Source organism: Epargyreus clarus, unplaced genomic scaffold, assembly GCF_041222505.1.
Source record: "Epargyreus clarus isolate Ecla_fem2 unplaced genomic scaffold, WU_Ecla_fem_2.2 ptg000023l, whole genome shotgun sequence".
Classification (NCBI taxonomy): domain Eukaryota; kingdom Metazoa; phylum Arthropoda; class Insecta; order Lepidoptera; family Hesperiidae; genus Epargyreus; species Epargyreus clarus.
The window spans coordinates 950,363-974,751 of record NW_027332230.1 but is presented as its reverse complement, the minus strand read 5'-3'; the positions used below and the strand labels follow the sequence as shown (position 1 = coordinate 974,751).

The window sequence follows — 24,389 nt, the reverse complement described above, 5'->3', positions numbered from 1 at the left end:
CATAAGGTGAGGAATAAAAACTGGACAAGCTCCAGTCATAAAGTGTTCCGCCTGATACCTGTGGAACCTACTCCCTGTATACTACTACTATTCCTACTGCTACTATTCTCTTTGCCTACCCCCACAATTAACCCAGCTATAGCCTAAGAATATAGTAATCTATGTCATAGCTATGCCCAAGCTTACCCTGACTATATAATTTTCTTACAAAAAATAATTATAGAAAAAACGTGGGCTTCTAACATATTTTGGGATAAACATTTTTTAGAACCCTTTTGATTCTTCGATGTTTGATACCTCTAGGTTACTATACTCTTTTGATATATTATCTCATTCGATAAAGTCAGTATTTTTTATCGGGCAATTTATTTTCAGTATATTCATAAACACAGTAAATCTGACTTTGCACTTTACAAGAATATCATTTAATTTAATTTATATAACTAAGTAAATTTAACTATTTTTTAATCATATAATATGGCGTCGTATCGATATTGAGAAGTATCGATTTAAATCGATAGTATCATGCCGCGACAGTTAAATGTCTATGGTCGTGGCTGAATAAGTACGTATATCTTGCCGTCTTGTTCCAGAAAAAAAAACAAATTGCTTATGACACGCATGGTGGTGCGATCAGCGATGATTTACGTGACATTGAAAATTGAATGAACTGTAGAGTACTTGCGAATTTACCGACGTAAAATCTACGTGAAGTGTTTTTCAGAGTGAGAAGTGCAGTGTGTGGTTTTTCATTATTTAAATGTCGTGACAGTGAACAAAATGCAGTTTTACAAGGAGAGGATTCTTAACGCTGCACAGTTAAAAAGATTGAGTGAACACAAGTATTCGTGTACAAGTTCTAGTATATTGGATGCCTGGCTGCAGCCCTGGTGGTGCTGGCTGGTATCGAAAACGCCGCTATGGCTCGCCCCGAATCTCATAACTATTGTAGGTCTCATAGTGAATATAGTCACCACATTAATTTTAGTTTGGTAAGTACAAATCCAATCTTTGCAAAAATTGTGTCACGATCCGCGAGAGAAACGACTTTCATTTTTTGATGGATCAAAGCTAACTTTCTTGTAACCTACATTCAGGTTTATGTATATTTTTTGTTAATAAATAAGCGCGTGAGCCCGTTACGCTAGTTGTAAGTTTCATACAAGATTCGCACACTCGTTTTAATGCGAAACGCATGATTGGTCGGAAGCACTCGCGCCACTGATAAGATTAATAAAACGAGAGTACTGTCTGTTGTAATCACAACGCTCAATTTATTTGAATTTATTTTATCATTATTAGCATACAGTTAAAACATTTGATAAATCAACAATTGTTCATAATAACACTTCAATTATCTCTATTCTCTACCAGGAAATTTTCTCAAGTTGTTATTATTAATTATTTATCTGATATCATATCCAATGTGACATTTTAGTTTAACAACCTTGGCTTTGAGTTCATTACACTTCATACTACTTAACACAAATACATTTTATTTATGTAAAATGTTACAACTAATTTAAATTGGCAAAGTTAATAAGTAAGTTTTAAAAAAGTATGTTAATGTGTATGTAGTATGTAAAAGTATGTCAACAAAAATACTAAAATAAATAATGACTTGTATGAAAAAAGGCTTAATATGCACTACAAGCTTATTGCTAAATCTATAAAAGATATCTATGTAATTCCTAGTTTGATGGTTACATTATTTATGTTTATGTTCTGCAGACAAACTTCAAACAACACTTTGTCGAGTTACTTCTAGGTGGATTAAAATAAATTCATTCAGGACCTACAATAAATTACATCATACACACCACAGTAATTGTAAAACAATGGTTAGAAATGGAAAAATGATTCAAAGACAAATCAAATACACCATTTAAGCCAATCATTTATAGTTGTAAACATTATAATTTTAAATATAATTTTTTGAGAAAATTTACTTCTGATATGCACTAAAGTAATATTTTTTGAATGTCATTATGATGTAGCAACCCTACTATTATTAATGCTAAGCCTACTTCAAACTGGTTTTCCACTGTAGGCCTAAAGTAATTACACAGATACTACAATCTAAGTATATGGCATGGTGATGTAACTGACACAATTCACCATACATGGATTGTATTTTACTGGCAAAATAATTACCATAAAGCTTTAGGTTTGTCATTTGTAACACTTTACTGGTATTCTGTGGTGTACTAATGTAAATTTGAGCACAAATTTATTAACATTAATGAAAGTATTGTGAATTACCTAGATTTATTCGTTTATATATGTAATATAACATAATCTGTATCTTTCCCTTAGGGAACATGGTATACTTGAAACTTAAAAGGTTATGCTGACTGTATTCCAGTCAGCATAACCTTTTATCGAGATAATAAGGTCAAATCTTACAGAAACATTAAAATGTTTAGTAGATGTAAATATATTTGGAACTTTAGTACTTATAGTAATTTAAATATAAAATGTTTTATATTTTGCCAAATTAAGATCATTTTTTATACAACTTGAGAAACCTTTCTAATTTTTGAATAACTCCTTCATAAAAAATAACATATTATTTAAAACAATATAGTATATTGATAAAGAAAAAACAAAGAGAAATTCTGATTCACCTACTTGCTGAATCATCTCAATTGATATGTTGATCTTATCTCATACTCATCTGTTCTTGTATCTGAAAAAATATCTTTATTAACAACAAATGCCCTCATCCTATTACTGTCTCCCTGCTGGGTACATAATAGCCGTAGAGAAGGTTTCAGCCATAAACTATTGTACTGGCCAAGTACACATTGGTAGACTTTACATACCATTGAGAACTATTTTTTGTACCACTCAAGTATGTTGGTTTCTTTACTATCTTTTCATTCACAGTTAAAACAAGTGATAATATATAAATGCTCTTATAGGCCTATACAATAAATACAGCTATGTTATTGCTGATGAGAAAGATAGCAATGATTTGAGGTTTATATTCATTCCTTTGTTTTCCAGGTATAGTCCGGATGCACGGCAAGACCCGCCGCGGTGGGCCTGCGCCCTGTGCGCTTTAGGAATATTTGTGTATCAGAGCCTAGATGCCATCGATGGCAAGCAGGCAAGGCGGACGGGCAGCCAGTCACCACTGGGAGAGCTCTTCGATCACGGCTGTGATAGTATATCCACTGTGTTCATAGCACTGGGAGCATGCATAGCTGTCAAACTGGGTGATTACCCAACATGGATGTTTTTCCAGGTTAGATATACATATTTTTAATATCAACAAAATGTGGGCCACATTCTTTCATTCTTTTAAAATCACTGTTATTGTTCTGTACAAAGCATGTTTTGTGCACAGAAAAATTAACCTATTACAAAACATTGGCATAATGAGTATAATGATACATATATATATCACTAGTATAAATTATCATATTTATGTATGTGATAAAACTGATATCAGTTATCATAATATATCTATATGGATGATCTGATAACAGACCATCCATATAGATATATTATGGAACAAATCATAAATATTATTTATTTCCAATACTATCATTTTAGTTTAATTTCTCAGTGAAGAGCATAACATTTGACACCAAAGCATGCAGAAATTAACTAAAGAATAAATAGATAAACCTGCATTGTATGGTAATATTATATATATTCATAAATACAATGTTCGTTTTAAACCACGATTGTGATGGTAGGTTATGTATAAACATAGTGTCTATAACTCTTTATATTGAAATATTATGAGCAATGTGAGAGTATTTAATCAGTTGCATTGAAAACTGATATTTTATATAACTTTTACTTATGTATATTATGTTATCAGTTGAATACATAAATGTTATATTGAGAAAGTTAAGTATGTTATTCATAAAATATTTTTGTCCTTGTATTTCTGGTCACAAGTTTAAAGATGGTCTGTTTGTGATTTATATATATTATTAACGATATAATTAAATTCCTTTTAAAAATTTTATTGCAGTTACAGTTTTTAACAAATGCGATTTGGCTTTCAAGACATCGACAGCGCACGTCTACAATTGTGTGATTTAGTCTATTTGCATGTTATGTGCTATCTTTAAAATTTAAAATGTACGATGTAAAACATATTTGCCCCACTAATGAAAAGGTGTGATGTCAAAATACAATAATTAATTATGCAAATGTACCTACGTAAATATAATAACATTAGCAGTCATTAGGTAATATCTCTAATCATATTCATGGTCAAAATTTGTTCTTCATACATACTCGTATTTTTTAATTCCCTACCTCCATAGGTCCTCCTCCTGCCATGCCTTATTATGTTTCAATACGTTAGAGTTCTTTAGTTCAATAGCAACATCGGGGCATTATAATTTCGTTCAGTCTGAATGGAGAACTTCTAAATGAAGCCGGATTTCTATACACTACATTATTTTCATTTCATAAACGTCGAAGTTTACTAAATCACTTTCGACGACACCAAATAAACAAAATTGTTACTTAAATTTTTCATGAAAATGACTTTCTTTTATAATATCTACATTTTTACTTACAACATACATTATTAATGTATGTATGAAATAAAATAATACAGTTGCTGAAGTTCTCGAGGTTCGGTCCTCTATTCGTTTCGTTATTAACTAAACATTACATAATTGAATTTAATCTGAAATAGTCGTTACGGTTCCTTAAAACTCTTAGAAATAAATATCTCTATAATATAGTTTATGTCTTCCCTCTCCTTCTCTCTGACCAATTTGTATATAGCATCCTTCACCCTGGTATGGTCCGCAGTTACGACGAAATTTCTGAAAGCAATAACATTTGCCGTGAAAGATGACAATAAGTCCATTTAACTATACGTGTTCAAAAAACAACATCATCATATTTTAAAATATGCTAAATAAAACAATAAGCTAAATGTTAATAACAAAAAATACATAAAAACAAACATTATTTTAAATAAAAATTAATTGAAATAAACGTTTATATTATGTAAATACTTGAATTAAAGACAATTATAATATTGCAAGGATACTAACCGACGAGTTTCACCTAATAAGATTGTAAGTTTACGTTTACGTAACGATTTCCTATATTACAATAGGACGTTAGAAACTAAAGGAAGGCCCCACGCAAGCGGAACCTTGGGCAGGAGTTAGTCATTAGCGTATCATTATATTACGTCGGTGCCTATGAAGCGTGACATGCTTGCTATAGGCACTATTCACGTATGATTGTAGGATGTGATACTATGTTTAATACGGCATACTGTGATTTCGTTGCTTCATTTTTATAATATAACCTAGGGATAATACGCCTGCACGATAAGGAAGGCAGCTTCCTGAAATGGAAAGCAATCACCGTCGCCTACGGACATTTGCTTCTAGGAGAGTAGCCAATGCATCAACATTTATTTCTGTAAAACAATGCTGTCAAATCAAATCAAATATTTCAAATCAAAATAGTTTTTTTACAGAACACTTTTTGAATGTCAATACAACCACCACTTCACAGGGTGTTTCGTTATGGAGAAGAAGCGGCGAAAGAAACTCCATAACACATATCTATGTTACATTTGTATCTGTGATCTGGTTTAAAGGGTTGAGCACACACACGTCGAGGCCTTAAAAAGTAATCTGCCCAAGCTTTACCAATTCATACAGGAGCAGGGTAGTGGAATATTCTCCAGATCTTTACCAACGGACCAACAACGTCCAACCAATAATATTGTAGTGATGTAACCTAACATTTACCCGTATAGGGAGTAAAGCCGCGGCTGGCGTCGATCCAACGCTCGAGAGTACTCGCCTGCTCTTGGCAACTCCGCAAGGGCCTTTCTGAGCCATTGATACGTATGACTATTGTAGAAGTTTTATGCAAGTTCATTTACCGCTCGCGCCTTGAGAACTTTTCAAGGAGAAGCTTAAGAAAAGTATTACAGCTTCATAATTTAGCTGTAATTTGGCTTGCGAGAAATTAAACTACTGTTTGAGTCTATTTTTAAGTTGCAAACGAGCATGTATTCCACCTGATAGTACTGCCACCCATAGATACCTGTAACCAACACCATATACAACAGGGATTCTAAGTGTAAGTCTGAACACAGATGCATTGCCATTCCTGAGTACTAAGATCGCCTCATATTTTATGTATCTCGGCCGGTGTTCCCACTCTTTCACCGAAACGCAAGAATTGCTTCTCGTGAGAAGTGAGTGTGACGGCGGTACTTTCCCAGGACTCTTCTAATTCTACTGCCTTTCATTTACATTTCACTTGGTACGAACTAGAGTAAATATATGTATGTCTGTTTTTTTTAAATGTATAGTGTCTTTAGGACAATTTCGCTTTTATTTCAATGTTGTTTTATATCTTTATTTTATATCTTTTCAGTGTTTTTGCGCAATGACGTTGTTTTACTGCGCCCACTGGCAGGCGTATGTGACGGGGACGCTCAAAATGGGGCGGATCGACGTCACGGAGGCGCAGTATGCGCTTATCCTTATCCACCTCATCTCGGCCGTCCTCGGCCCAGAGTTTTGGGCCACTGAGGTAATGTGACCCATATAAGTTTCTATATCTCTTAAACTGAACTATATTTTAGGTAATCGTTAAGGAAAGTTACTGTGAGCAACGGATTTGATGTTTGAATGCAGTTTATTATTAGAATGAGATTATCAGGAATTTGCCGCTGACGTCAGTATTAAGGGCATTTGCACACGCCGTCAGGATGTTTATTCAATGTTTACTATGACGTACTGTGGCTTGATGCAGCTACTACTCAGAAGCAAATGTAAAAGGTTTATAGTAAATATATGTAGCTTCTATCAATATTTTTTTTCCAATATAATGAGTTTTGAAATAACTCTTATCCGGTAAAAAAAAAAAATATTTTCCGCTCAATACTTTGCATTAGGCAAAGTATTAAGCGGAAAATATTTTTTTAATTAATTAATGATCATTAGGTGTAATTATTAATTAAAGCCGTTATTATACCTGTAATACAGAATTCAGAATGCTGAAGTAATTCTTCGTGATTTTTATTTAGTGTATGCAAGTGCTCTTAAAATTGACTGAATAAATTATTTGTTTAATATGTAATAAAGACATGGTAACTTTTCTTAATTTATAGATAAATATATAAGATAAATAAATACGATTTTATGATCAGGTATAGCGTATGGTATACTGTCCACTTAAATTTATTTTAGAACAATATTATTGTATTGGTAATTCGTTAAAAAATACCCACATGAATTATTTAATACTGTTTATTTATTTATAATATTATTATTATATAGCACTATAAACATTCGAGATAGAATTACAGTATGTCGTTAACATTCGTTATTATATAATTTATGTAAGTAAAAAATATTTATGATGCATCAATGTAACCTTCATAACATAAACATTGTGAATGTTTTTTATATATGTCTCATGTTGAATGATTCATTATTCGGTCATTTAATTCGAATCATTGATTGTGAATGTTGGGAAGCATTAAAAATTGTATCATGAAGAACCATTACATTATCTATACATATTACAATATAATTTATACTTTTCACATTCAAATCAAAAGAAACAATACCCGTATCTAAAACCATGAAAAAAGGGCTATTGTTGAAGCAGAACAACTATAAAATTATATAGGTTACATAATATTAGTTGGTAATGGTCGCGATTTCTCTATAACTATATACCTATCTTCCATTGTTAAAGTTTTATTGTTTGTGACACAGGCCGAAATAGGCCACATGTCGGAGGTAACATTGAGGCCATGTTAAGAGAGCCGTCCAAAGAATAGTCTACCCTTAACCCCGTTAATAAAATAAACAGATAAAACGGTATGAGTAGTGTAGAATGTTTCATTCTACTTCTACTTCAATGATAATATTTATAACATAAAAATTTAATTATTTTTATACTATGAAAAGGACAAGTAAATAAACACTGTCCTGAAAGAAAGAAGATTCAGGTATCATCATTTACTTATGATAATAAGATAAGCAGATAGGAGATTCGGTAAGCTAGCAAAGGGTTACCGTAAAGATAATCCGTAAGGTCAAACTTGCGTCAAAATGTCGACTGTCCTGAATTTTTCGTAAAGTAACATGGTATTCTTATTTGAAACAGTATTTCTGGTAGTAAATAATGTATATCAAGAATATATGCCTACTCTCGATTTGAAAAAATAAAGTAGATATGTCCTGAACTAAATTTTTACGTTAAGTAATAAATGTAGTGAACGTACAAGTACACTACGTATCGGACGAACGCAACGCGCGGGTAAGCAACTTACAGAACGCAAAACGTTGGTAACACGTTGGCAACATAGATAAGTATAGATACCTCACCGCCTTGTAATTGTTGGAAGGCATTAAATGGCTTAAACGGCTGACAATTCTGTCTACCATTTAATGGCTGTCATGGTGTAATTTACGCGGTACAATGCCGACATGGTGCAAAAATACGAAATCGAAAAAAAAGTGTGGAGAAATATCGTTTCATTCGTAAATGATCTAAAAACTACATTTTTTTTTAATATTTTTCAAACACAAAAATAGATGACAGTCACAATTTCAATTGTCAAAACTCGTTATATTATCTTGTTAGGAGTGAGTAATCTTTACTAATGTATGGTTGGCAATAAGCGGTGACAGTTTGACGCAAGTTGACACAGTGATCGTGATGCAAAGGTGGGCACGTTCGAGGTGCGTTACTCGCTGGGCGGCGCGGCGGTCGCGAGCGCGGCGGTCACGCTGTGCGCGCTCGCCGCCACCATCGCCGCGGGCGGCGTCGGCAAGAACGGATCCACCGTCGCTGTGAGCTGTGTTCGCGGTGGCGTGGCAGTTTATATAACTAATCGTTAATTATTAACTAAATATACGCGGTATTCGATAGTACGTAAAATGTTTTGTTGTATGTTACAAAAAGGTGTTCATTACAATTTAAATTATTAAAATATTTTATTAAGTTCAGGGAGGGTTTCCCAAACTAACTAAGCTTCAAATACCCCTTGTATATTATAAATCAACGGGAAATCTATACGCAGTATTCGTTAATCATTAAAATGTTGTGTTGTATGTCACAAAAAGGGATGTGTTCAGTACAATCTAAATTATTAAAATAATTTATTATGTTCAGGGAGGGTTTCTCAACTAACTAAGCTCAGCGTAGCCCTTATATATTTTAATTGCCTTATATATATAGAAATAACAAAAAAAAACCTCTTTGAGAAACCCTTTTGAATAACGACCATCAAAATTGTTTTGATAATAATAAAAAAATTCGTGTTATAATGCTAACGTATTTAACAACAAAATATGTTGTTTGTTGTTGTTGTTGAGGTGAAACTAATAAGGTGTTACGGATTCAATGGGGAAACTGGGGTGAACGTTTGTACGTGTTATGAGCAATTAACAATATATAAATTAATATCCTCATATATTGCTACATGGCTAACCGTGTAGCATTTTGAAAGAATTCATTAAATTTTAATAAATTAAAACAATTCAACATTATTTTTTTTGCGCAGGCACTAAAGCTAAAAATAAAATAAATTGCTCGCGAAATTAAAATCTGCCGTACTCGTATTAGAAAACAATCAAAACTTTAATAGAACTTCCACGCCACCAAACGAACAGTTTATTCGCTTATTACCTAATGTATTGCGCAGCCCGGTGTAGCTCAGACTACAGTAACAACAGAGTAGACCTGATTGACGTATTATAGATAATTTGATTGACCCTCACACACGAAGGTATAATTCGCTATAATAATAACGGATTTATGGACTTCCTTACATTTATTGGAGTGGAAATTCATCAATCTGTTATTTGATTTTAGTACAATAATGTCATGTCAATTTTTGCTTTAGATTGTTAAGGTTAAAATTATTATGTGCAGTTACTTTTTAAGCATTGGGTGCCGCCATATCCATTGACGAAGAACAGAGACATCCACGATCGATATTGATCGATTGCACAATTATTTGAGAGACATTGTTCGCTTTGTGCCTTGTCGATCATTCTACTAGCAAAGTAAATTAGCATGTTGATCGTTCGTCAATGTTATTGATTCTATGCGTGTGATTGTACCCTTAATCATAAGAATTAGTAATTGTCTTGACTGAGGCCTTCCTTACTACTCATTAGCGTTTACTCATTAGAGCCAGGTAATATTCGCGCAAGTGTACCGTCAAATATTGTATCTTTACTGTAGTAATTTTGGTAAAAAAAAAAAGCTTTGAAAACATTATTTACTTCGTGTGCGTGGGTTTAAGAGTTATGTGAAAGCTTCGATTTGGTTATTTTTTGACAAATATTGACATCGCTTATTATCATGTGGGTTTTTTTAATGGCATGTCTAGTTCATCTTATGACTCGTTTAGGATATGCTCACTGTTCTTTCCACATATATCATTTCATTTGACATTGAGCATGGTTTAAGTTTAAACTATTTGATGTATTTATTTTACATTATTATATTGTTGTGTTAGATTAAGATTACTTTATATATTTAAAATTAATGTGGCCGATCGATTGTTATTATTTCATCATGTGGGTCTTCACTCATTATTTCGGATTCATCCATTATAATTATGTATTACATGATATTAAACTTTGCACAAAATTGGCGCACACTCGTGTCTAACTTGATCTATGTTTTGGAATATTTGAACTTGGAAAATATAACCTAAGCCTAGCAGTTGTCAAAAAGGACCTATTTGCTTTTCAAAATAAGACTTCCGATTGGTTGCACCACCTTCTAATATATTTGCGGGAAAACTACGAATGTGGCGTGTTCATTATTTTGTTAATCGTGAAACATGAATTAATATTTTTCTATTATTCTATTTTTCTTAACAAGCAATTGTTTTAAATCAGAACGATTTAAATTATTTTTTATAGAAATCAAACTTCATTCTCATCGATAAAATAATCATCATATTAAGAAAACAAGTTGTCATCGTCATTATTTTTATTGAAACCTTGTAATCCAAGAGCGATATAACAAAATACGTGCCGCAACATTCGTACGGACCAGCGTTGAGCAAAGTGGGTCGGTCAGATGTTGGAGGTGCCCGCGCGGCTGCACACGTGCGCGCTGTCGGTCGCCGCGCAGGCGCCCTTCCTCGCCCACTTCGCGCACACCTTCCGCGTCGGCGGCTGCGGCAAGAACGGCTCCACCGTCGCCGTAAGACGCGTTGCCTCCTCGCACTACTCCCCCAATCCCAGTCCTACCGCTCCCAGGTTTTTGGCAATATCTAACTGCATCTGTGTGGCGGTATCGAGCAAACTAAGGCAAGACTTTCTGTCTGAGTATTTTTTGTTGTCTTTCCATATCTCTTCTCCCTCAACGCCTGTTCTCCTTCCAACTTTTTATTCCCCCCATTCATCCTTCTCTCTTTTCTAATATCTTTCTATTTATCTTTCTTTTGTTTTATCGCTCAGACAACGAAGAAGTCAAAATTGCAGAAAGGATGCCCTTTGCTCATAACTACATTTTTAGCCAGATATTGATAAAACACTAATCCTCTACAATTATTTACCACTCCCTAGTCCTGGAATTCACGGTTCTAAATTACTTTCCATGTAAATATTTTATTTTATGCTTTTCAGTGCGGGTGTATGATACTTTTGATTTTAGTTTTCTACTCCTTTTATGTATATAAACTGTTATCCTTCCGGGAGTACCGCCGTCCTCTTAAAAATTTCCTCTCCGCCCTGTGTATATAATTTATTTTGAAATCCTTCTTCGTAAGAACAATAAAAACAAATTTGGCGTATTATAAAATAACTTCCCTTGTCCCTTTTATAATCCTGACTTTTTCTACTTATTCGATATTACTAACAAATCACAATAAAGCCTTGTTGTACAGGTGACTTTGTCAAATAAGAAAAATTCAGAAAAAGATGAACAGGAATCAATTTGGTTTGTGAGAAAAGGTGTAATAATTATTTTCCATTCAATTTTATGGTCTAAGTAACTATAGTAAAGTACTATGCAATAAATGAGATGAGGTTATTGATAACTGATATAACTTAAGTGAAGATATAATCTATAGCTCATATGAATTTCAATGTGTAACTACAAAGTGTATGTATATTAGATTTTTTGCATTAAATTCCATTATGATGCTTCGTCTACGTTGCAAAGACCGTCTAATTGTAAAAGATATTGAAACAATTTTTTTCTGGGATGCTTTGTAAAATTTTCGAAAGACAGCACTTTTTATAACCTTTTATATTTTTATCATCGCGGGATATTACAAACACAATATCTTTCTGGTTTCATTTCCACTTCACCTGCATGAGTTTTATATTTAACTTTTTATATTTTTAAAACATTGAGAAACATTTATCTATTGTATTGCATATAGTGTATTTTTTTAATTATAGTGTGCTATTTATTTTTACCTTTACTTATCTTTTAGTATTCTTATTTACTTTTACTTTTACTAACATTGTTTTGTTCTTTTTTATTTATTTTTCCGTTTTTAGAGAGTATTTTTTCAGTATTCTTTGAGATGAATAACATGCCTTTTTCCAAACAGTTTTAATAGAATATTAATATAATAGTGAGAAATTTATACTTAGTTAAAATATTCTGTCAAACCAAACTGAAGTTGTGAGTAACTACTGCTTTTACTAATTTTCTGTAAATATACCCCTAGTTAACATAGTTCCTAGTAAACTGTTGTAATTAATAAAAGGGCATTAAGTCTTCCGCTTAGAGATATAGGAGTAACAACAATGAGTGAAGATAGCACATACGATCGTTGTCGACATGTTACATATTCGGCGTTTTGATATTTTCTAGTTTTTTTTGTTTTATTAATGGCATGTTTTTTTTTACTTTTTTTTCTGTTGTGGTCGCTGTCCGCGCTCGTCGATCCTGCGCCGGCGCTAACCGCATGACGCCGCTGCATTACACGATCCCACCCGAACACACCCGAACTCACCCGAACCGTAACAGTTACCGACAATAAATGTCAGGTTGAACCTGCTGTCGAATGTAGGGGTGGTGATGGTAAACACGTACCAGTTGTGCGGATACGTTAGAGTCATAATGCGGGGTGGTGTGGGGAAAAACGGCTCCACTGTCGCAGTAAGCGTCTGATTTTATGCATTGTGCCGATGTTACACTTGACGCAAAGTACCGATGGCAATGCCTATAGAAGGTGGATTTCGCAGATGTGCTGATATTGTATAATTTAATTTATTTATTAATTAATTCCCATTATTACTAAAATTAATTTAACAAAAGTTGTGCAAATTATCGTTTTCAAATTATAAAAAGGGCACATACAAAAGTAAATTGAAAAAAAGTAAAAAGTAAGAAGATAATGTATATTGGTATATTTTTTTTATTTCTGATTACAAAAATAATTATGCAAAATAAAGCACGTTTCACAATTCAGAGTACCTACTCAGTTCATTAGCTCATATATTTCTGCGAAATCTGCCTGAAAATAAGACCGCACAATCGAACAAATTGCAAATGACGGCACCCTCACAGCCGCGTTAGACTTGCGTACACGAACAGGCTTTGCCACGGAAACGAGCTTGTGTTCCACCCGGGCGAGCTCGTGTTCCATCCGGGCGAGCTTTGTTTGCGGGCCTGTGTTCCGGGAAGTCGGCTTGCGTTTCACGTAACGCACGCGCTCTCAGGCCGTGTCATTCCGTTTTGTTTCAGTTGTGTTGTGTCTGTGCTATGTTCATCTTTGATTTTCACTGTTTGCAATCATAATACAAACTTATAAATGATATTATTATAACCTTTGAAGCTGTTAAAGTGTGATAAGTCACAAAATACAATTTTATTCACGATTTAATAGTATTTTCCCACAAAACTATAAAAAAGATATATTAGTATTACGATTGCTAAACATATATCATATTCTCTGTGTGCTAAGTCCTTTGTTTCTGCTAACATTTTGTATTTAAGTGCATGATTGTTTAAGCTTGCTAGCTTCTTTACTATTTGGAAAATTCATTAATATAATGTTACAAAAATCAATAAAATTCAGTTGGATCTTAGTACTTTTACAGTAGTTTTAAAGCATGTTAAAATTTGAAAACTGGACGAAACCGCTTTGAACCGCTTTCTGGTTTTATCACCCCGAACCCAGTTACAGCGCTCCCTCCCCGCAGGGTACCAGCATCCTGTCGCCGGTGATCCCGTTCTCGTTCGTGGTGGTCCCGGCGTTCATCATCTTCCAGAAGAGCGAGTCGCAGGTGTACGAGAACCACCCGTCGCTCTACATCCTCGCGTTCGGGATGGTCGCCGCTAAAGTCACTAATAGACTAGTGGTAAGTGTTATTTAATAACGTCAACCCATTAATGTACCATTGGTGGGCGGAGTTCTCCTGTCCGAGTGAGACGGGTATAGTTCACCGCGCTGGCCAAGCGCGGATTGATAGACTTCACATGTTTTTCTTCACCGTTTTAGCAAGTGCTAATTAAGGTCGGATTTAAGCATAGTTTTGAAAAATAAGAGGTGGGTGCAGGTCGTTATAACCTCGAATCCCCCGATCCAGAGGCTGCTTATATCACTATAATTGTATTCTTAAGTATGCGCTTGGTATCGTGTCGAAATTACCATAAAGCTCCTTTGGTATTCAATGCATATTATTAAAAAAAAACGGTTATTTTTTGTTGTAAGTATTGGTGTAATTAATCATTTTTATGTGTCATTGGCATATACACCGTAGGGAATTCCATTGAGCAGAAAGCATAAAAGTGTCCAAAAACTAGATAAACATGACCTTAAAATAATTACTGATAAAAGTTTTTTTTTATAATATAGAAGTAGCCGACGATAATGCAGATAATATACCTGACGATAATACACCTGATGGTAAGTGGCTACTGCCGCCCATGGACATCTGTAATTAAACCCAGATAGGTTTAGATATTCCAACCTGAGGTCGGCCACAAATGCGCTGCTACCTCTAAGGACTCAGCTGGAACGCCTCGGAAAAGTATGTCTCCCTTACCACACCCTTCAAACTGGAACACAGCTGTGCCCAACACTGCTGTTATGAGGCAGAAAGAGGTGTGGCTGTGGTGCTGCCGAAGTCGAAACACAAAGGTTTCTACCACCTTTAAAATTATTCATACCTGTATGATTGTGATTCCAGGTGGCGCATATGACCAAGAGCGAGATGGAGTACTACGACTGGTCGATGCTGGGGCCCGCGATGCTGTTCCTCAACCAGTACTTCAATAACGCGATACCAGAGTATTATGTGCTGTGGTTGTGCATGGTGAGTTTAGTGCAATACTTAGTAGTTACTAACTGTAACTGTACTTAAAAATACTCTAACTGTAACTGTAGTTACAGTTAGAGTATTTTTAAGTCGTGTAGTTTAGTCAACTCTTTTCTTGGAGGTTTGGAGTAGAATACTGTCAATAATTTCTGAATATTACCTTCTGGATATAGTATAGGTTACTTAGTAGCGTACTGTCTCTTTCCCTATCTACAAATTAACCATCATATGTTTAATGTGATTAAAGTGGTAATGTTCAATGTCATCATATGTTTAATGTCATTAAATTATTCTCATTTAAGACTAAGCTGTTATACATTTTAAAAACATAAATAACTCGTTCACCGCAGATATGGGTGAGCGTGGACCTGGTGCGGTACTGCGGGCAGATCTGCATGGAGATCTGCGAGCATCTGAAGATATACCTGTTCCGCATCTCGCCCGCGGCCGCGAAGCCGCACGAGCGAAACGGTACGAACGCTCGCCGCGCCTCCGCCAAGCACGCGCGCCGCCCGCCCGCGCCCTAGCGCCGCCCGCCCTAAGCCGCCCGCCCTAGCACCGCCCGCCCCGGTGTCGCCCGCCCTAGCGCCCAACACCACGCGCCCGACATGCGAGCGCGGTTACGCAGTTTGTCCACCGACCTTACCGTCTGTGTTATAAATATATCTGTCAGCCGCTTCCTTGCAAGTTTCGTCCTCGAATAAGGTGATAGGAGGAAGGGCGGCAGCGGCGCCACGTTTCCATGTGCTGTAATTTTAAACCGTGTTTCACCGTAATGCCCACCCGTATACAATCATGCTAATGGTGACAGCGGATGATTTTTGTCAGTCAGGGCGCCACATGTGTGTTATGCCTTATTTTAAAATTGTTTTACCGCCCCAAAGTTTTATGTTACTCTTCAACACACTAAGAGCTAAATGGGACAGCGTCTAAAAAAAACACGTATGAAGTAAAGTGTTTGCCGTGGGAGGTGCTACATATTAACGAAACTATTTTAAATTCATATTATTGCGCCATCTGTGTTCACGCAATCATATTTTAAAGTCGTGTTATGTAATTGACTCTGTTATGACGTTTCTAAAGGATGTTAAGTAGGTCGTAGTTGCGTTATCGATAGATTCGTCGATATGAAAGTTCTAATAATGATTTATTAGCATACGTGTTACGGTATGTACCGTTGTAGGTTGACGAGATGGCGCGTAGGTAAATAATGGAATATTATCATTAATAAATAATTTCACAAAATTAGGTAAAAAATCTATAATGGTAAAAATAAAATCTACGTCAGTTATTCTTAAAACCACCCTCGATACTCGTCCGATTCGAGACATTATATTATTTGCGCGTTAAAAATAATCACAAATGTCATGCATAAGTATTGATGTAAATCGAATATATTACTATGAAAAAAAAAAATAAAAAACTAGTAGGTGTGATACACAAATACTGTACATCGTATTATTATATGTAACCAAGCGATAATACAGATGTACTGCTTATGACGTTTAGTTTTATCTAGGGTTTTATAAACATAAGAAAAATAAGCCAAATTTCACGTGTTACTTGTTCTGTCACTTGGAATCTACATAAGAATGCAATATTTTTATATGATATATTTATCGAACAGATATAGACTGCACATTTACGGTTAGAAACCACGGAGGATTTTTCATCCGCCTCCACGCGCGAACGCGGAATAACTTTTCTGTTTCAAAACTCACAAGACCGCAGTTTTGTGTGGTAACGTAGCCGCTGCGGTTACGGTAGCGCTCACAACCTCTGCGGGACATCATTTTTATGAATATTGCGGTACGGCGTACGCGGCAGAGGCGGATAAAAAACGCTCCATAAGTTCTCACCGTTTTACAGCATTATGTTACCGCAGTGTTTCATTAATTGTAGTGTAGGAATATCGTACCGTCGACAAAAACAATTTTTACATATAAATCCCACTATTTAGAAATGTTAGCGTAGAAATAAATAAATATTACGGTTATTTTGCAACTAACGGAATCCAAAATTGCGATGTAGATAGGTAAAATATTTAAAAAATAAAACGCAAATGTAGAAAAATACATAAATTAATATCCCGTTAAAAATCAGATTTAACAGGCTAATTATTTATTGTTATTACAGTAGCGATAAGATTTACGTAACATAAGGATATATTATATAAAAGTAAACAACTAAATAATTAAATAAATTCAATCTTTAACTTAAAGACGCCCGGGTTCGAAGTCTAAATACGCATCTCTGATTTTTTCGAATAATGTTATATACATTAAAAAATATAATCATTCGCTTTAACAGAAAAATGTGTGAGGGGACCTACATGTCGAAAATAATCCTTATTGTTATTAAACGTGTTGTTAAAGTCTACCCACCCATAATGGCGGTCGTGGAGGACAATACTAAACACTTTGCGAGGAAAATGGAACAATAATAGGCTAATACATGGTGCAATTATATTCTTATTCAAAGCGCATATAAAGCTGATTTCACAACGGCATGACAACTGTTCTTTATCTAACACAGCTTAATATTTTTAAATGTATTTGTGTACTGACCTTTATGTCTCAATATATAAGTATTTATACATATTATATCGTGGCAAAGTGTGATAGTTGATAAAAGCACAAATATATACAATGTTATAGGTGTGTTTGTGTTGTCGCTCATTAGAAAGTGTATGACGTTTGTATTAAATAAGTATTTTATGTATCTGTATATAAATGTACAGTTTTATCAGTTTTTTTATGTAACTCGTCCGTATAGTGTTGTGGTTAGTTATATACACGTCATGCTTTATGTAAAGAATATTTTAAAACACTTCTATAGTCATATTCATAAAAACATAAGTATGAATCTTTTGTAAAACGATTATGGATTGTTTTTTGGGAATTGTCACTGAGGATACTATTTTTATGACTATGATTTATGTTTACTTTATGGCTATTATCTCAACTTCGCTATGTCTTATGTATCGCTTGAAGTGTGTGACTGCAAAGTGTGGCTAGGTGATGTGCCCCTATCATTCGTCTGTGTCTAGCCTATTGTAATGGTAATCTCACCTACGTTGAACTGAGAATGAAAAAAATATGTGTCTTGCACAAAACATTTATAAGTGGGGGAGTTTCATAGTTATGCACACATGCACATCCAAGAGATGCTAGTTGTGCTCAGAAAAGTATGTGTTGTTGTTAAAAAGTATGTGTCAATTAAGTCCCAGACATCAATAAAATTTTGTGGCGTTTTATAGCTGTCAATCGCAATCTTGTGTAGGCGATGTGAGTCAAATCGACATTATCAAAACTCAGGCATTAACATTAACAATTACACATACAATTGCAAAATTTCAACCTTTAGTAGGAAAAATTGATTGATTATATCGTGTATTGTTTGCAAAATAAAAAAATGTTTCGCGAGCGTGTAATATTGATTGATTTACATGATAATATACTTAGAATAGGAGGGTACTTACCTCTGTAACTATTAAATAAAAAGTGTCATGTAAAAAGCAGCATTGAATAACAAACACTAAGTAACCACTAATCTTTGTCGTATGATGATCATCGCCTGCATAGGAGCGAGAGCTGAGAGCGGCCGAGCGTAACTTGATACACTTGTTCTAGATGAGCACCGCGTAGTGGATAGTACATGTTGCCAAATATACGTGGGCGATGCCACCAGTAAGTCGCCTCGCGGGGCAGAGTGTTAAGTTTGCCAGTTTGATTTTATTTCGATAGTCCTAAGATTTTTCATTCTATTGTTACGTGGAGTAATGTTGTTTTGGGTCCGCTCGAACATGGCTTTTTAATAATTGGAGCTGAATATTTATTTTTTATTGATTTTTTTTTAATAACACTACGTACGCGTTCGTAAATTTACGTGCACTATCAAATTTAATTTAATTAAAATTGAATGTTTCAATAGTAATGTTTTACTTAATATTATAATTGTATTATTTCATTGTCCAGTTTTTAAAGTAAGATTAAATATTTTATTATTAGTATCTACTTACTTCGACCCAACTCAATAGTAACTCTTTATAAATATAACCCTCTTATGGCGTATGTATATCGTCTAATAGAACAGTATTGTACGTAGTTTCCCAATTAAGCGTCTTTTGAATTTTCTGTTCGATTTCCTTAAATTAATACCTGTTGTAGTATATAAGATCAAAGTTACTGTCTATAGAATATATTACGAGTATTGGTGAGTGCCTCTACACGGGCTACCCATTATCTTAGGGAACATAGTATTTTTTGTGAGTGGGAGAAATATAAAACCTATTCCAGCCATAATATATATTATTATTATTTGATATTTGATTCTAGGAACTCTCCAAACAGTTCTCAAAGATATATGAAGGCTACGTATCTGCACTTGGCGAGTGTGATGGACTGTGACTCTCATTCAAATGGAAACCATTGTAACAGGAAACCATTCTCATTTAAATAGGGGACCCATGCAATGTTAACATCTAAAAATGTCCTATAATATAATTTAAATCGACTGTATAATTATAATGAGAACTACAGTAGAATCTTAATTGTTATAAGTAAATGGACAGTAACTTGATAGGTATATTGAATATAGATTGTTTTATTATAATCTACGCTAACGCTAGATGTAGGCTCGTAGCAAATTAGAAGAAAATTGTTAAGATAATACGGCTATGGAATTGTACTCTGTATGTGCATGTAAAAAATCGAACGCAACATCTCTGCTTATAGAATAATTATATCGCTATTCTGACACTAACATATAGCTCCAATTTGTACTGTAATTCGCATAACTCGGCTGGAATTGGAGTATAATCGGTGATGGCCGCAACTAACTCAATGACTTCTAAATTCTATGATTCTTCCATCTATTAAATTTCTAGACAGCCAAGACCGCTTGTTCTAGTATTAAATGCTATGAAATATGCTAACTTCTATCAATTGATTCAAATCTAGTCTTAATTACAAAATACACCAGTTTCTTAATCATTATTAATGTGAAGGTTTTAATTTAGGTTTCGTGACGGCGTTGAAATGATTTTTACTCGTATAGTTTTTACTACCTAAGTTGTATCTCGCTTAAGCCGGTTTTAAACTTAATAAAGGACCCTAGTAACATGTATGTTTGATTAGTATATTTTCACTGTTAATTACATTGTTGTTTAACATTAGCTGGTAAAGTTTACGTATTGGAATTGTTGTTAGATAAAAAAATTGCTCAATAGCTCAGGCTGAGAACTGTAGAATTCGTTACCAATTACTTTGCAAAGCCAGTGAAACTATTGTTTAGTCGACACTATGTAATAATAATAAATATATATTTTTTGTTAAAAGTAATTTTGTAATATTAAATTAAAATTGAATTATGAATTATTACTATTTCATACAGCTTTGTCAATTACAGTGGAATTCTGGTTTTCAAATTGTTATTTTAATTTTCTTATTTTTCATACATTAACCAAGTAGTGTGCTAATAAAAACTTACCCTGTAAAGCCACGGCCTACTTAAATATGAAAAACTAAAGAGGTTTATTATGTTTTACTTTTATCTCCTTATGTGGAATTTTCTCAATTTAAGTGAATATTATTCGCTATTCACTCGTTAAATCGTATTAAAACTAATTTAAAGTAACCAGATCATGTCATTACACAAAATACTATTTCGTTAATGTCAATTGGTCACTTGTTCCGATAATGAACGAGCGGAATAATAAATCGACATTCATTATTGCAAGTAATTGGTGATGAATTTAGCGGCAAAACAGCCTGTAGTTATCAATAAATTATATTGATGCCACAGTAGAGCTAAATATTGTAAATATGTGTGTGTAATATACGACGACGATATAGAGTTACACGAAACGCCAACTGGCTGTAAAATATATATGTATTTTTATGTGAAATATAAGCGAATGTACATTTTCATATTATTGTTTTATTCTACGCCGCTTTGGTGCACACTACAATCCTACACAAATATGTATATGAATATGTGTGCGTGTGTGTGCTGACCCATACCATATTTAATTTTGGAGTATAGTTCAGACTTTACATACAAGAAATATACTATTAAAATAATTGTATGATAGATCCTAAAATGTTAAATATTTTTAGTACAGTAAATATTCTGTGAATGTTAGTTTTACAGCTAAAGCTTTAAATGAAAATGTATGAGAGAATAACGTAGCAAGTATGGACTAACAGTAACAATGTATGAGTCTAGAAATTTCAGATAACTATGTACTTAGTTGCTGCCAGGGTTAATGAAGCTAAGGTTAGTGTGCTTAATTTCGCTTATATAATATTTATTTAGGTTAAATACAAACTGTGTGGCAAAGTTATTTTAAGATGTATTTATTGTGCTGTCTTAAGTTTGCAATTTCCTTTTCCTATTTACTTCTTGCTTGCTTATGTTTAATCTTTCGCTTTGTTTGTATTGCATGTTGAAAATTGTAATAATTGATTTCGCTTAATACTTTCTTTAATATATTTATAGAGCGCTTCCTTACGGCCCATCAATACATGGAAATACGTTTGTGAGAACAAAGTACTAAATTTAAGGTCAAACTATAATATGAAACGTTCCGTTTACCGCATTATGGTTAAATAGAAAATTGTTTTGATTATTTTGTGTCGCATATTTATGAGTCCTAAATTTAAGTAATGACGTGGATGGTACCAATTAGGTATTTAGGTTAAAATAGTGATAGTAACTAAAAAATATGGTACCTACTTTCTATAATTGGCCCAAATGTTTTAAAACATTTATATTACTTTTAAACCTGCATGTTATTATAAAACAAAAAAAAAACATTTAAATATCCCTATCATATACACTATAAAATCTACTTGGACAATGCAGTTTTTCAAATGTTGAACAAGTTCTGTTATATTAGCTATAGTGCAATATGTGAATTGTCACTACTCGGTTAGCTATCATAATTATATCGAATTTATTTATCCAAGTGGCACCGTCTGCACTTATTGTGTGTATGCAAACCATAAACAATGTCAAAAGTAAAAAGTAGGTTTTTATTTGTGAAGGCTTCTATATCTTTGTAACATCTTTGTGAAAAAGATATCGCAAATCGTTGCAGGTAGACAAAATACCGTTTTATGTATCGGTATCAAACATGTAAACATTAATATGAGCATAGAAAATGGCAACCAGCAGATGTTTGTCACTTTGTAGCTTAAACTAATCAATAAAATAATATATTTATAATACGTTACTGTTTTGATTATTTGTTATTTTTGTATATATGAAAAATAATTGGTAGAACCAACGTACGATGGAAAGCTCTTAGTCGTAGACTACTTCGTGTAGTGGTCCGTGAGAAAACGCCCTGATTTTTGTTTAAGCATGTATATAATGTTTTGGATTTGTGTGTTTAACGTGTACAATCCATTAACACTGTTTTTCTTTTCAGTGGCGAGTGACAGCGAGAGGTCAGACGCGGAAGATGTAGAGCCACTCCTCAACAATAACTCTATAGGTTGACTAGGACGTACACATAGACAATAATAAGTTATATGGTAATGAGTTTTTTGTGAATAAAGTATTTTATTAAGATCTACAACTTCTTGTCTTACTTACGTCACTTTTACTTACTTTTAATACGAATAAAAGCGCCTATGTACACATAAGAATTCATATATCCTTATCAATATGGAAGACGTGAAACTGTTACGAAATGATATGAAAATTAAAGTACCATCTAAATATATTTTTTGCAGTTGCAATATGTATTGGCCAATTTTACTTTTTATAACTTTGTGCATGTTACTAAACTGAAATCCAATAAAATCCTACAGGTACGATACTTAGGGTCCTACTTTAAATCGAAGTAGCGGTAGATCAATAATACTTCCTACCCCGAATTACTTATTCGATTAAGATGTCCAAAATAAACATAAAATGAAATCACAAAAATGTAAATGCTTTTGAGGGCCAGATATTACTATAATTAAATAATATGCCAGACTGCCAACCAGACAAGAGACAAGTTGAACTTGGTTTCAATAGCATCTAATTCACATAATTTTGCAATAGTAACTTTAATACACTAACATCTTTTTTTCATTACAAATTTCAACTTTTTTCATGTCCCCAGAGACAACAGTTTTATTACACGGATAAAGTTTACAAATACAGCTTCTGTATTGTATAATTTATTACTAAGAGTAGGTATGTACGTAATGTGTCTCCTTTTATTATAATTGATCTTTGTTTTGTCAACATACACGGTGTACTTGAATAAAGGATACGAATGATTGTGATTATAATAATAAATAATTTAAATTAAATACCGGTCTTTTATTTTACACCTACACATACACCTGTAATACGATGTAAAATTATTTTATAATCCGTATACTTCGATAAGAAACAGAATTGCACGCTTTTTAAAACCAGAAGTAGCCGAAAATTATAACTAACAATGGTAATTAACTTATTGTTGCATAATGATTCAGAATGAATGGGGATAATTAAGGTAATGTTATAACGATAGTTATCCTAATGTCAATTATAAAGAAATCACATTTTTGAACCATACATAAAACAGTTGCTTTATATTTTTATCGAGTGCGACACAAAAAACGTAATACGTTTAAAAATAGAATAAAATCATTAATCATTTTATAACCATATGAAACACAAAAACAGATTATAAATACTGTGAGTGAAACGTGTAATGCACCAGTGTCGCCGCAGGAGGCGCCACAGTCGCCCTTTTCAAGGAAAAAGTGTTTACTAATACAGTGTTCCTGTTTACATGGGCGTTTATTTTCCTGGAATAGTGGACTGTGAGTGTTCGATATGTGTCCCTTGGGAAGTTTCCTGAGGAATGGTTATGAAAACCTCGACGGCACAGGTATTTATAAAGAGATCATACATATACAATTTCATGATAAAACATTTCAACGTCGAATTGCGAATTGCTACACGACGTTATCAGTGCGCTCTTCACAGTCATCGCGACTGCCCATAGATAATATAAGACATATAGCAACTACTGTCATTGTCATAGTGTGGGTGAGTAATACGCCAGGGAGTCCACACTATTTTTAAATTGAGAACGTCTATTAGCAATTCTTAAAATTAGGT

At 33.7% G+C, this 24,389-nt stretch overlaps 2 protein-coding genes and 1 long non-coding RNA gene across 11 annotated transcripts in view; 2 read left to right on the top strand and 1 right to left on the bottom strand.

Moving 5' to 3' along the window:
• bbc (choline/ethanolaminephosphotransferase 1 bbc) overlaps positions 1–23,587 on the top strand; it is a 69,521-nt gene extending 45,934 nt beyond the window's left edge. Inside the window, exons 2-11 of one of the 4 annotated variants that reach the window (XM_073086112.1) lie at positions 638–992; positions 3,010–3,250; positions 6,388–6,546; positions 8,697–8,822; positions 11,059–11,196; positions 12,979–13,110; positions 14,157–14,315; positions 15,147–15,272; positions 15,626–15,746; positions 22,711–23,587. In XM_073086112.1, coding sequence (XP_072942213.1) covers positions 781–992; positions 3,010–3,250; positions 6,388–6,546; positions 8,697–8,822; positions 11,059–11,196; positions 12,979–13,110; positions 14,157–14,315; positions 15,147–15,272; positions 15,626–15,746; positions 22,711–22,781 — 1,485 coding nt within the window. In that variant the 5' untranslated portion in view covers positions 638–780 and the 3' untranslated portion in view covers positions 22,782–23,587. Of the gene's footprint in view, positions 1–637; positions 993–3,009; positions 3,251–6,387; positions 6,547–8,696; positions 8,823–11,058; positions 11,197–12,978; positions 13,111–14,156; positions 14,316–15,146; positions 15,273–15,625; positions 15,747–22,710 lie in introns of those variants that run through there. The other 3 variants (XM_073086111.1, XM_073086110.1, XM_073086109.1) reach the window with 3 other exon arrangements.
• On the bottom strand, positions 18,209–20,169 carry LOC140751971 (uncharacterized). Its single transcript, XR_012103403.1, has 2 exons — positions 19,853–20,169; positions 18,209–19,822 (listed from the first exon to the last, which is right to left on the bottom strand). It is a non-coding gene; the product is annotated as an uncharacterized LOC140751971 (long non-coding RNA).
• Positions 23,588–23,996: 409 nt separating the features above from the next.
• The window catches only part of ATP8A (ATPase phospholipid transporting 8A1), a 103,058-nt gene continuing 102,665 nt past the window's right edge, over positions 23,997–24,389 (top strand). For all 6 annotated transcript variants that reach the window (XM_073085956.1, XM_073085958.1, XM_073085952.1 and 3 more), the window contains exon 1: positions 23,997–24,156. In XM_073085956.1, the coding sequence (XP_072942057.1) occupies positions 24,102–24,156 (55 nt within the window). In that variant the 5' untranslated portion in view covers positions 23,997–24,101. The remainder of the gene's footprint in view (positions 24,157–24,389) is intronic.